General features: G+C 45.7%; 1 protein-coding gene across 1 annotated transcript in view; it reads right to left on the bottom strand.

The window, feature by feature from the left end:
• Nucleotides 1-11,705, bottom strand: part of Arpc1a (actin related protein 2/3 complex, subunit 1A, 41kDa) — a 20,090-nt gene extending 8,385 nt beyond the window's left edge. The window contains exons 1-5 of the mRNA XM_013023538.1: nucleotides 11,574-11,705; nucleotides 6,121-6,213; nucleotides 5,569-5,673; nucleotides 2,911-3,133; nucleotides 373-480 (exon numbers count right to left, since the gene is read on the bottom strand). Of these exons, the coding sequence (XP_012878992.1) occupies nucleotides 373-480; nucleotides 2,911-3,133; nucleotides 5,569-5,673; nucleotides 6,121-6,184 (500 nt within the window). The 5' untranslated portion in view covers nucleotides 6,185-6,213; nucleotides 11,574-11,705. The remainder of the gene's footprint in view (nucleotides 1-372; nucleotides 481-2,910; nucleotides 3,134-5,568; nucleotides 5,674-6,120; nucleotides 6,214-11,573) is intronic.
• Nucleotides 11,706-12,189: the final 484 nt, after the last annotated feature.

The following is a 12,189-nucleotide window of genomic DNA, read 5'->3' as shown; positions in this document are numbered from 1 at the left end:
CGACCGGACCCCCCAAAAAAAAAAAAAGCAAATACAAGAACCTGAGTTCAAGCCCCACTACTAAAAAAAAAAAGGGAGTGTGTGTGTGTGGGGGGGGGGGGGATGGAAAGACAAGCTGAGAGGAAGAGATAGAACAGACAGCACAAACGAATCCTCCATTTGAAACAATGGCTGTTCTACTTAAGGCAAGCTCTCCAGCCTGCCCTGCCCTTCCTACTGCATTCATCTATCTACCTTGGTGACTTACGCATGTGCCTTCTGTAGACCACAAGCTCCTGCAATCTTTGTGGCTCTGCCAGTGCTTAGCATAGAACCTTGCAAAGAAAAGGAACCTTGAACAGCTGCGGCCTGCCAAGTTCTGTGAGTCCGTACCTGCATTTGAAGTCACATGACCCTGCAGCCAGCAAGACATTGTTGGGATGCCAGTCCAGGCTGAGGACGGTGGAGCGAATTGGCTTCTTAATGTGCTTGCTCACCCACCTGCAGGAAGAGGAAAACCACAGTGGCTTATCCACACATGATCTACAAATGCCCCTGCATGGGTTTAAGATGGTGCCAAGTCTCTTGACAGAGAGCAGGTGCACTTTCGAAAAAGAGAATCTGAGATTGCATTTCCTGTGATGTTAAACCTTTGGGATAAAAACTGGGCTGGGAAGGTGGCTCAGTGGTAGAGTGCTTGCCTTGCATGCATGAGGGCCTGGGTTCGATTCCTTAGCACCACCTAAGCAGAAAAAGCCAGAAGTGGCGCTGTGGCTCAAGTGGTAGAGCACTCGCCTTGAGCTGAAGAGCTGAGGCACAGTGCCCAGGGTCCAGAGTTCAGAGTTCCAGGACTGACCAAAAAAACAAAAACAAAAACAAAACAAAACAAAACTAAAAAAACCTGAAGGCTACAGCTGGAGCCAGTGGCTCACAACTATAATCCTAGCTACTCAGAAGATTGAGATCTGAGAACTGGGACGGAAAGCTAGCAGGAAAGTCCGAGAAACTTTTCTCCAATAAACTACTCAGAAAAAGCCAGAAGTGGGGCTGGGAAGTTGGCTCAGTGGTAGAGCGCTTGCCTTGCATGCCTGAGGTCCTGGGTTCGATTCCTCAGCACCATATAAGCAAAAAGAAAAAAAAAAGCTGGAAGTGGCGCTGTGGCTCAAGTGGTAGAGTGCTAGCCTTGAGCTGAAGAGCTGAGGGACAGCACTCAGGCCGCGTTTAGGCCCCACAACTGGACCAAAAAAAAAAAGAAAAAGCCAGAAGTGGCTCTGTGGCTGAAGTGGTAAAGCCATGGCCTTGAGCAAAAGAAGCTTAAGGACAGCATCCAGGCCTTGAGTTCAAGCCCAGGACTGGCAAAAACAAAACAAAACAAAACCCTGAAGGCTAAAATTACTTAAATGTTTATTACAAACACCCAATAAACAGTGAAGTAATTTGGATTAATTTTGGCTTAATTTCTTTTACAATTGTCCATGAAGCTATGAATTTGTTTCCCATTGAGAAATCACAACCAAGTAAGTAGAACTTCTTGTTGGAAGATTATCCTCTAATTCTGCACTGCCATTCAGAAAAGATCATTTATGTATAAGCTGCTTTAAAAGTCAATCAAAAGCCAGCTGATGGCTCACACCAGTAATCCTAGCTACTCCGGCGGCTGAGAGCTGATGATTGGGGTTCCAGCTCAGACAGTAAAGTCTGTGAGACTTTTATCTCCAATTAACCACCAGAAAACCAGAAGTGGCACTATGTCTCAACTGGTAGAGTGCTTGCCTTGAGCTGAAGAGCTGAGGGACAGTGACCAGGCCCAGAGTTCAAGCTCCATGACCAACAAAAAAAAGTCAATCAGTACAGGGCACTGGTGGCTCACACCTGTAATCCTACTCAAGAAACTGAGATCTGAGGACTGTGGTTCAAAGCCACAGAAAAGTCCCAGTGATACTCTAATCTCCAATTAACCACACAAAAACCAGAAGTGGCACTGTGGCTCAAAGTGGCAGAGTGCTAGTATTGAGCAAAAGAGCTTAGGGACAGTGCCCAGGCCCTGAGTTCAAGTCCTACAACCACCACCACCACCAACAACAACAACAACAAAAGTTAAGGTGTGGAGGGAAGAATTTATAGCTAATAAATATTCTCCAGTAATTTATTTATTTATTTTTATTTTATTTTTTTTGCCGGTCATGGGGCCTGAACTCTGGATCTGGATGCTGTCCCTCAGCTCTTCAGCTCAAGGCTAGCGCTCTACCACTGGAGCCACAGCGCCACTTCCAGCTTTTTCTGTTTATGTGGTGCTGAGGAATCAAACCCAGGGCCTCATGCTTGCAAGGCATGCACTCTACCACTGAGCTACCTTCCCAGCCCCTCTCCAGTAATTTAGAAAAAAAAAAAGGTAAATCAGAAGCAGTGCTGATTGATCATGACTATAATCCTAGCTAGTCAGGTGGTTGAGATCTCAGGATCACAGTTCAAAGCCAGCCCAGACAGCAAAATCCATGAGACTCTTACTACCAATTAACCACCAGAAAATCAGAAGTGGAATTATAACTCAAGTGGCAAAAAAGCTCAGGGATAGTACTCAGGCCTTGAGTTCAGGACTGACATAAAAACAAACAAAAAGAATAAGAAAACAGCATCTGGCAGCACAGACAAGAACTGTAGATTATTCTATAGAATAATCGAGTTAAGAGAGGAGAGGTTGTTCATAGTAACTATACTTTGATAAGAAAAAAAGATGTGAGATTTGACTCATTCAATGTACCATAAGGAGAAGAAATAAATGCTCAAAGGATGAAGGATTCTAGACCACAAATCTCTCAATGAGGAGAACCTGGCGCTGTAGTTGGGCATTCACACAGTGCCTCAAGAAGCCCTCAGCTGTCCAGGAGTGGATTCTGCAGAGAGAAACACAAGGAGGGCCATGGTGCTCACCAGTCATTTTCAGACTCGAAGTAACAAACGGAAATGAGTCGGGCTCCACTGCCCACAGCAAATTTGTTCTCGAGGGGTGACCACTTCACAAACGTGGCCGCACGATTAATCCTCAGGATCACCAGTGTGGGCTTCCACACACCGTCTTTCTGGCTCCAGACATAGGCATTGCGGTCTGCCCCACAAGTGACGATGCGGTCGCTCTTCGGAGCCCAGTCAATGCCTGAAAGTATGACAGACACCACCTGCTGTGACAGTGGGTCCGGCTCAGCAGAACGCAGTACTTGACAGCTTCCTCCACCACCAGGCCTCACCACAACCTCACACCAAAACAAGGACCTTTCTCTGCAAAGTGTCTGGTACTCAGGAAGTCCCACAAGGGACTCTGTCTCAACAGAGCTCATTGGTTCAGTAATTGATCACAAGCCGGTAGCTGGTGGCTCACGCCTGTAATCCTAGCTACTCAGGAGGCTGAGATCTAAGAATCACAGTTCAAAGCCAGCCTGGACAGGAAAGTCTGTGGGACTCTTGTCTCCAATAAACCACTAGAAAACCGAAAGTGGTGCGGTGGCTCAAGTGGTAGAGTGCTCATCTTAAGCTGAAAAGCTGAGGAGCAGTGCCCAGGCCCAGAGTTCAAGCCCCATGACTGACAAAAAAAAAAGAAAAAGAAAAAGAAAAGAAAGAAAAAAGAAGAAACTGATCATAAAACAAAAAGACTAATCACAACCTTGTATTTGACTTCATTTGCATCCCAATTAAAAGTTGGTGGGATCCAGGTGTGGTGGAAGACACTTATAATATCAGCATTTGGGAGGCTGAGGCAGGAGGTCAGCCTGGGTTACACAGTGAGATACTCTCAATAGAAAAAAACAAGGGGGGCGCTGGGAAGGTGGCTCAGTGGTAGAGCGCTTGCCTTGCATGCATGAGGCCCTGGGTTTGATTCCTCAGCACCACATAAACACAAAAGGCCGGAAGTGGCGCTGCGGCTCAAGTGGTAGAGTGCTAGTCTTGAGCTGAATTGCGGAGGGACAGCACGCAGGCCGAGTTCAGGCCCCACAACTGACAAAAAAAAAGAAACAAAAACAAGAAATAAGAAAAAAACAAGGCAATTCAATAAACTCTGAGACCATGTCCCAAACTTTGTCATCCCTTTGATGTTTGCCCTACTTGTGTTGCGTATAGTACTGGCTAGTTTTTCCTTCTAGAATGCTTCAGAAAAATCTGTTTCCCGTGAAGTTACTATGAGAAAATATATTTGATTCTTGATTTCCAATAGAGAATTATATTTTGATTTTCCAAAAGCAGATTAAAAAACTGAAACAGGTGTGATGGCTCACGCCTGTAATCCTAGCTACACAGAAGGCTGAGATCTGAGGATCGCGGTTTGAAGCCAGTTGGGGCAGGATAGTCTGTAAGACGCTTATCTCCAATTAACCACCAGAAAAGGCCAGAAGTGGGCTGTGGTTCAAGTGGTAGAGCACTAGCCTTGGGCAAAAAAAGCTCAGGGACAGCACCTAGGCACAAAAACAAAAACTCTTCTATGTAAGTGGACAGAAAACAGGCCCCAGTTCAAAGGACCCCAGGAAAGAAGTGGAAAAAAAAAAAACATAAGTATTTCACACTTTTGGCTATATTTGGAAATCTTTCACCTTACCCTTTCTCATTTAAAAATATTTTAAAATATTTCCTAGCCAGGGGCCGGTGGCTCATGCCTGTAATCCTAGCTACTCAGGAGGCTGAGACCTGAGGATCATGGTTCAAAGCCAGCCCAGGCAGGCAAGTCCGTGAGACTCTTATCTCCAATAAACCACTAGAAAACCAGAAGTGGCGCTGTGGCTCAAGCAGTAGAGCACTCACCTTGAACTGAAGAGCACAGGGACAGTGCTCAGGCCAGAGTTCAAGCCCCACGACCGACAAAAAATAAATAAATAAATTTCCTAATGCTAAACTTCCAATTTAAGACTTAAATGTTTTCTTTCTTAAGCATAAGGCTGTTGGCAGAGGAACTTAAAACAGGCCAGAGCTAATAGAAATGAAGTCCTGGGAAGCAAGCGCAATGAAAATAGCAACAATGACTTCGGTGATATACTTGTTCATAGCGCTCGTGAAAAACATGCCTAAACCACTGGTCAAAGAACGATTGCCAGGATTACTTGCCACAGAGCCTGAGAAGTTTTCATCTGTTAGACCAAACTGCTCAAAGCAGCCGGCTGAAGCAACTGTTCTGCCAGAACACAGTAAAAAAGGATACACAATGACAAGATACTAAAGATACTAAAGAGCACCTATGAATACATAAACATACATATAAATGCATTAAAAATGAAGTGGTGCTGGACACTGGTGGCTCATGCCTATAATCCTAGCTACTCAGGAAACTGAGATTTGAGAATTGTGGTTCAAAACCAGCCCCAGCAGGAAAGTCCATGAGACTCTTATCTCCAATAACCAGTAAAAGCTCAGAAGTAGAGTTGTGGACCAAATGGTAGAGCATTTGTTTTGAGTTAAAGAGCCTTGACCAAAAAAAAGCACAGGTGCAGTGCCTACATCCTGAATTCAGCAAACTGTTTCATGGCTTTAAATGACAGGGCTCAATGCCTGAGCCTCTTCACTGAAAGGCTGCGTGCTTGACAGGGAAGGGGAGGGTGCACCTCTTACCTGTGATATGCCCATTGTGCTCCTTCAGCTCTTGAGCCTTCACCCACTGACTCCCGTTCTTCTTGTAGATGTGCACCTCATGATTATTGGGGCTGAGGGCGATCTCTGGGGAAAGAAGACCGCATAACTGTTAATACCTGATCTTAAAGCTGCCACCAAAGCAAAAAGAGATGTTGCAACTGAAAATGAAAAAGCAGTTTCAAAAAAAGGGGTTCCCAAAGTCATCCCTGAAGAATACTTTACTAGCTGGGTACTGGTGGCTCACGCCTATAATCCTAGCTACTCAGGAGGCTGAGATCTGAGGATCAGAGTTCAAATCCAGCTGAGGCAGGAAAGTCCAAGAGACTCTTATCTCCAATTAACTACCAAAATGATGGAAGTGGAGCTGTGACTCAAGTGGCAGAGTGCTAGCCTTGAGCACAAAAGCTTAGAGACAGAGCCCAAACACTGAGTTTAAGCACCCAGGACTGACACAACAACAACAAAAAGATATGTAATTGTGAAATGCTCTGAAGGTATCAAATACTGTAGGGAACTCAACAGCATACTTACGGGTTCGGTCCCTGTTCCAGGCATGACAGGTGATGGGCTCTAGTAAGAACTGGTGCAGCGACATGATTCTCAGTATTTTCTAAGAACAGAAAGCTGCAACAGGCAACAGAAACAAGCATTTCAAACGGTAGACAACCAGTATTCAACTTATGAGGACCCTAAACTGTTTGGGATAACTCACACATTGTTCTTTCATTAAAAAGAATACACTTTAAAAGGTAAGCATTTAAACAGAACTAGCATTGTAAACATCACTGTAGACTCTCAAACCATGGTTTAAAGTTTGTAGGGGAAGCCGGACGCCAGTGACTCACACCTGTAATCCTAGCTACTCAGGACGCTGAGATCTGAGGATCGGGGTTCAAAGTCAGCCAGGGCAGGAAAGTACGTGAGACTCATCTCCAATTAACCACCAGAAAACCGAAAGTAGCTCTGTGGCTCAAGTGGTAGAGCTTTGAGCTGAAGAGCTGAGGGACAGCGCCCAGGCTCAGAGTTTAAGCCCCATGACAAAAAAAGAAAAGAAAAAAAGTTTGTGGGGGAAACAGGCTAATGTACACAGCCTCAGATTATCACCCCATACAGCACTCTTGAGTTACAAAGGGGAACACATGGCTTCATAAATGATCAAACTTCTTTATCAAATAGCAAGGTAATCTAACCTAACAGGGCTCCTAAGGAGAGGCAAGAAAAAGCAAGTGCACACCATCATTTTAACACTGACCTACTTGGTCATCCAGACCAGACTAATCCTGAGAGATGGGCTGTGATGGGAAATGGCCATGGGCCCACAGGTCACAGGACGATCCTGAGGCAACATGGTCACCCCATCTAGAATACCCTTGCATGCAACAGGCCTGCAACTCCTCAAAAAAAGGCAATACAAAGCTAGGCACAGGTGGCTCATACCTGTAATCCTAGCCATTCAGGAGCCTGAGATCTGAGGGTGACAGTTCAAAGCCAGCCAGAGCAGGAAAGGCTGTGAGACTCTGGTCTCTAAAAAAGCCAGAAGTGGAGCTATGGCTCAAATGATAAGAGTACTGGCCTTGAACAAAAAAGCTCAGAGACAGTGCCCAGAGTTCAAGCCCCCCGGACTGGGACACATACACACAAAAGACAACAGGAGAGGAAGATTGTTGAAGACTTAAGTATCTCATAAATGAAACTTGATTATACTGTGTTGAAACAGAAACTAAAGATATACACTGTCAGGCAACAAGGTTTTTGTCTTTTTGTTCCCTTGCAGGCTAGGGCTGGAATGCCAGGCAAATGCTCTAGTGCTGAGCCACATTCCCAGCCCAATAACACAATATACAACTGGGAAAATTTGATTTGAGGCTATTACATAACAATAAGGAATTATTTTCATTTTCTTATAGTAATGGCGTTGTCTTAAGGCAGAGGCATGTCTTGGCTTTTAGGAGATAATAAAGATGGATGAACTGCTTCAGATAAAATCTAAAATCTCACAACAACTTCTGTAACTTCAATTGTTCAGGACAGAAAATACAGAAAATATGAATGTGGTAAAAAAAAAAAAAGAACTAAGGGACTGGGAAGGTGGCTCAGTGGTGGAGTGCTTGCCTTGCATGCATGAGGCCCTGGGCTCAATTCCTCAGTACCATATAAGCAGAAAAATCTGTGGCTCAAGTGGTAGTAGGCTAGCCTTGAGCTGAAGAGCTGAGAGACAGCACCCTGGTCCAGAGTTCAGGCCGCACGACCAAAAAAAAAAAGACAACTAAAAATCTGTTAACTACTAATCTAGGCAAAAACTACACAGGTGGTTTATATTACTGTTTAACTATTTTTCATAGGATAAAAAGCAAGAATATGCTGGGCGCCAGTGGCTCACACCTATAATTCTAGCTACTCAGGAGGTTGAGATCTGAGGATCACAGTTCAAAGCCAGTCCAGGCAGGAAAGTCCGTGAGACACTTATTTCCAATTAACCACCAGAAAACTGGAAATGGCACTGTGGCTCCGGAGGTAGAGTGCTCGCCTTGAGCTGAAGAGCTCAGGGATAATGCTCAGGTGCAGAGTTCAAGCCCCATAGCCAAAAAAAAAGCAATATGAAAAACATTCATCAAATTAAAAACAAAATTAAATTCACTCTCTTTCTACTCAAATAGCAATTATTTCCTCAACTGAGGAAATTTTTCCAAAAGGGAACCAGTCTTTCTTCACACAGCTTTGTCATTTCCTTTTTCTTTTCTTTGGTGGTACTCTGAGGCCTGGCACTTGTTAGGCAGGTGCTCTACCCCTTGAACCACATCTCTAAGCCCAGCTTTGTTATTTCCTTGTTTTGATGCCAGTCCTGAGGCTTGAATTTAAGAGCATAGGCGCTGTCCTTGAGGGTTTTTTTTTTTTTTTGATCTGGTCATGGGGCCTGAACTCTGGGCCTGGGCGCTGTCCCTCAGCTCTTCAGCTCAAGGCTAGTGCTCTACCACTTGAGCCACAGCGCCACTTCTTTTTCCCCCCTGCTTATGTGGTGCTGAGGAATCAAACCCATGGCCTCATGCATGCAAGGCAAGCGCTCTACCACTGAGCCACCTTCCCACCTCCTGTCTTTGAGTTTTTTTTTGTGTGTTCAATGCTAACACTCTACCACAGCTCCACTTCCAGCTTTTTAAAGTATTTAATCAGAGATAAGAGTCTCACCGTAGCAGAATGTACCTCAGTGGTAAAGTGCTTGCCTAGCAAGTGTAATATCCTGGGTTCAATCCCCAGTACCAAAAAAAGAAAAGACAAACACACAGTTGTTTTTGTTTTAAAGTCTCATGGACTTTCCTGCCTAGGCTGGCTTCGAACCATGATCCTCAGATCTCAGCATCTTGAGTAGCTAGGATGAGCACCTAGCCAAGCTTGTTATTTCTATCTCACTATAGATAAATTTCAACACACTTACCTAAGTCATGCAAACCTAGGGAGAATACTGAAATGTGAATTTTTATGAAACAGGAATTTTTGTCTTTGGCCCTGGGTGTCATTTACGCAGCCCCAGGTTGTTCTCCAGTTTCTTGCCCTCCTAGTGCCACTCCAGGCACACTGCTTGCTCCTCTCCGGAAGTTGATGCTTACCCCAACTGTTCTGTCACAACAGCTTAGACCCAGAGTCCTTTAAAATAACACATCCTGTCATGAATATCTCTAATGAAAGCAATTTAGTTTAAAAGCAAAATCTTGTTGACTTTCCTCTGTACAGTATTTTTACCATAAAAACATATTAAAAAAAATGTCTAAACCAAAAAAAAAAAATCTTGTTGGCTGTCACAAAATTTGTTGGCAAACTAATAATTTCACATGAATATCTGTATAAGAAAAGCATATGTGGGCTGGGAAGATGGCTCAGTGGTAGAGCGCTTGCCTTGCATGCCTGAGGCCCTGGGTTCGATTCCTCAGCACCACATAAGCAGGGGGGAAAAAGAAGTGGCACTGTGCCTCAAGTGGTAAGAGAGCTAGCCTTGAGCTGAAGAGCTGAGGGACAGGCCCAGAGTTCAGGCCCACGACCGGACCCCAAAAAAAAAAAAAAAGCATATGTTTCATGTGTAGCCATAGACAGAGGTTTTCAAAAGAGGTATGTGGTCATACAATGGTATAACTACTTCTTAAAATACACTTCTAATTTTGTTCAATCACTCAAGTTCTATATTTGAACATATATCTGAACCAGTCTTTCTTTTATAATCCTGTGGCTATTTTAAGTCTGCAGGCCTAGACAATAATCCATGTTAGTTAAGTTTATAATGCATGCAGTGAACATGTGACTTTTGTACCGAGAAAAGCATACTTCTGACATAGGGTGATAATTATACTCTCTACAATGACTGGCATTTACATGGAATCTAAAAATCTTTGTGCTAATTAGGCTTAGAGAGGAGAAAAATGGGGACAAGAGGTGGTGACATTAAACATAGCAAGCTCCTTTGTCAGCACTGAGAGAAATAAAATGACTTATGGAAGAGTAGAATTCCAGGGACTCCCACTCCTGTTCTTCCTGGATCACACTGAATACTGCCATTCTGATGTATGGACACTGAACTTGGATACACTGACGTACACTGTACATTCTAGACCTTTAAAAGTATCTGTGGAAGTGGGAATTTCTATTCTCTGTTTAGGTTCAGTTTTTCAATACTGTGATTCATCCAGTTTCTAATAATTTAATCACTCTCATGACCCAACCCAGCCACAGCAGGTTCTTCTAGGAGATAGCCACACCCTCCCCTCCCAAGGCCCACAGGTTTCCACTCCAGCTAGGCCAGCAAATCCAGCACATGCGTTTTAACCTAAGATTAGATATTTAGCTCCAAGTACTGCCACAATTGCCTCCAAAGGCATGAGCTGTAATCTTCCAAAATGATTTCCCCTTCTTTAAATGGGAAACCTAGAATATCAGCCAAATATTTTGTGGTAGCAAGCAACCAATTAGTTACACCCACTTCCTACCGGGGTAACTACACCTTCCTCACTGATAACTTCTGATTTCAGATAACTTAACTCTAAGGGCCTACAAGAAACTAGAGGGTTAGGTAAAAGTAACAGAAGAGGAGCGAGCTAGGGTAATTTCGATCATTTGAGTTGAAGTAGACAGAAGGCTCCAAAGTCACAATATAAAAACAGATGGCTTTATAATCAGATTCTAAAGTACAATTAACTAAGGGACTGCCATGTTCCCAACAGTATTCTAAGTACCGGGCTGGAGATAAAAACCTAAATAAATCTGCTATCATTCTGGTCCTCAAAGCCGGAGTGGGAGAGTAAGATAGATAGCAGTAATACTAGTTAATATTAATTGAACACCTACCCTGGGCCAGAAACAGTTCTCAGCAGTTTAAATATGCAAACAAGTGGATGAGGAAACCGAGGTACAGAAAAGTTACCTTCCCAGAGTCACCCAACAAAGTGACAGCTTGGAGATGGGAACTTGGCTGGTCCTAAAGTAAAAGGTTCCACGGAGTGACTAGGAGCCCGGAAAAGAACAGCACACAATTCTGATTTGGAGGAAAAGTGTCCTAAGACTCGGGCGAGCTTAAAGAACTCGAGGGGAGGTTTTCTTCGAGTTGGGGAGGGTGGCCCATGGCAAACATCTTAGACACTAAAGAAGGGCCCCTCGTAACGATCCATTCGGGGGGAAGATCGGCCCATTTTAATAGAATTTTATGGTCTGTGACAGATGCCCAGAGTTGAGGTACCACTAGGGTTTATTGAGGCGCCGGAGAGATGGGTGGAGAATCTTGATAGAGGGCCGATAGAGGACCCCAGGAGCTTGAGGAACGTCACGGGGTTAACGGGGACCACCTGATCCCCTCCCCTGGTTTCTCAGAAGGTCCGGCCGCCCCCCAGCTCTGGGCCCCGAGGCCTAACCCCCGCTTTCACAGCCCCACAGGCCCGAATTCCATGAGAGATGGGGGCCGTGGTGGCCCGCAGGGCCAGCCGTTCGCCCCTGGGGCCCCTTACCTGGGGTTGGGGCGGTTCCGGGGCTCGGGGCGGAGGATTCGCGGACTCTGGTCAGTCGACGCGAACGGGCTCCGGCGGGCGCGCGGGCGGAGGACGGAAGCCGGGAGGGAGCGGCTGACAGGTCCCGGAAGTAGCCAGGGCGCTTGCGCGGAGCAGCCGCTGGACGCGTCTGCGCACGCGCACGGGTTGGTGGGCGGCGGGTCTGCGCACGCGCACGGCTCGGTGGACGGCGGGTCTACGCACACGTACGGCTCGGTTGGGCTGGGCCTGGGGCTTGGGGGGCCGGGGGCCGGGCGGCTGGCTGCCTGGGGTCTGGAGTTGGTCCTTCGAGGTGGTGCGAGACGACTTCCGGAAGGTAGTGACCAGAGCTCGCTTCTGGAAACATCTCCTCAGCGAGATGTGTGCTCTTTGTTAAAGACGCGAGTTACTGAGGGTGTGTGTGTGTGTGTGCGCGTGCGCGTGCCTGCCTGTGTGCCTGTGTGTCAGTGTGTGTAAGTCGTGGGGCTTGAACTCAGGGCCTGGGCACCGTCCCTGAGCTCTTTCGCTTGAGGCTGGAGCCATACCACTTTGAGCCACAGGGCTCTTTCTTCCCCTCCCTCCCTCCCTCCCTTCCTTC

The sequence above is a fragment of the Dipodomys ordii genome, unplaced genomic scaffold (assembly GCF_000151885.1).
Source record: "Dipodomys ordii isolate 6190 unplaced genomic scaffold, Dord_2.0 Scaffold68, whole genome shotgun sequence".
Lineage (NCBI taxonomy): Eukaryota > Metazoa > Chordata > Mammalia > Rodentia > Heteromyidae > Dipodomys > Dipodomys ordii.
This window is presented reverse-complemented; position numbering and strand designations above follow the sequence as displayed.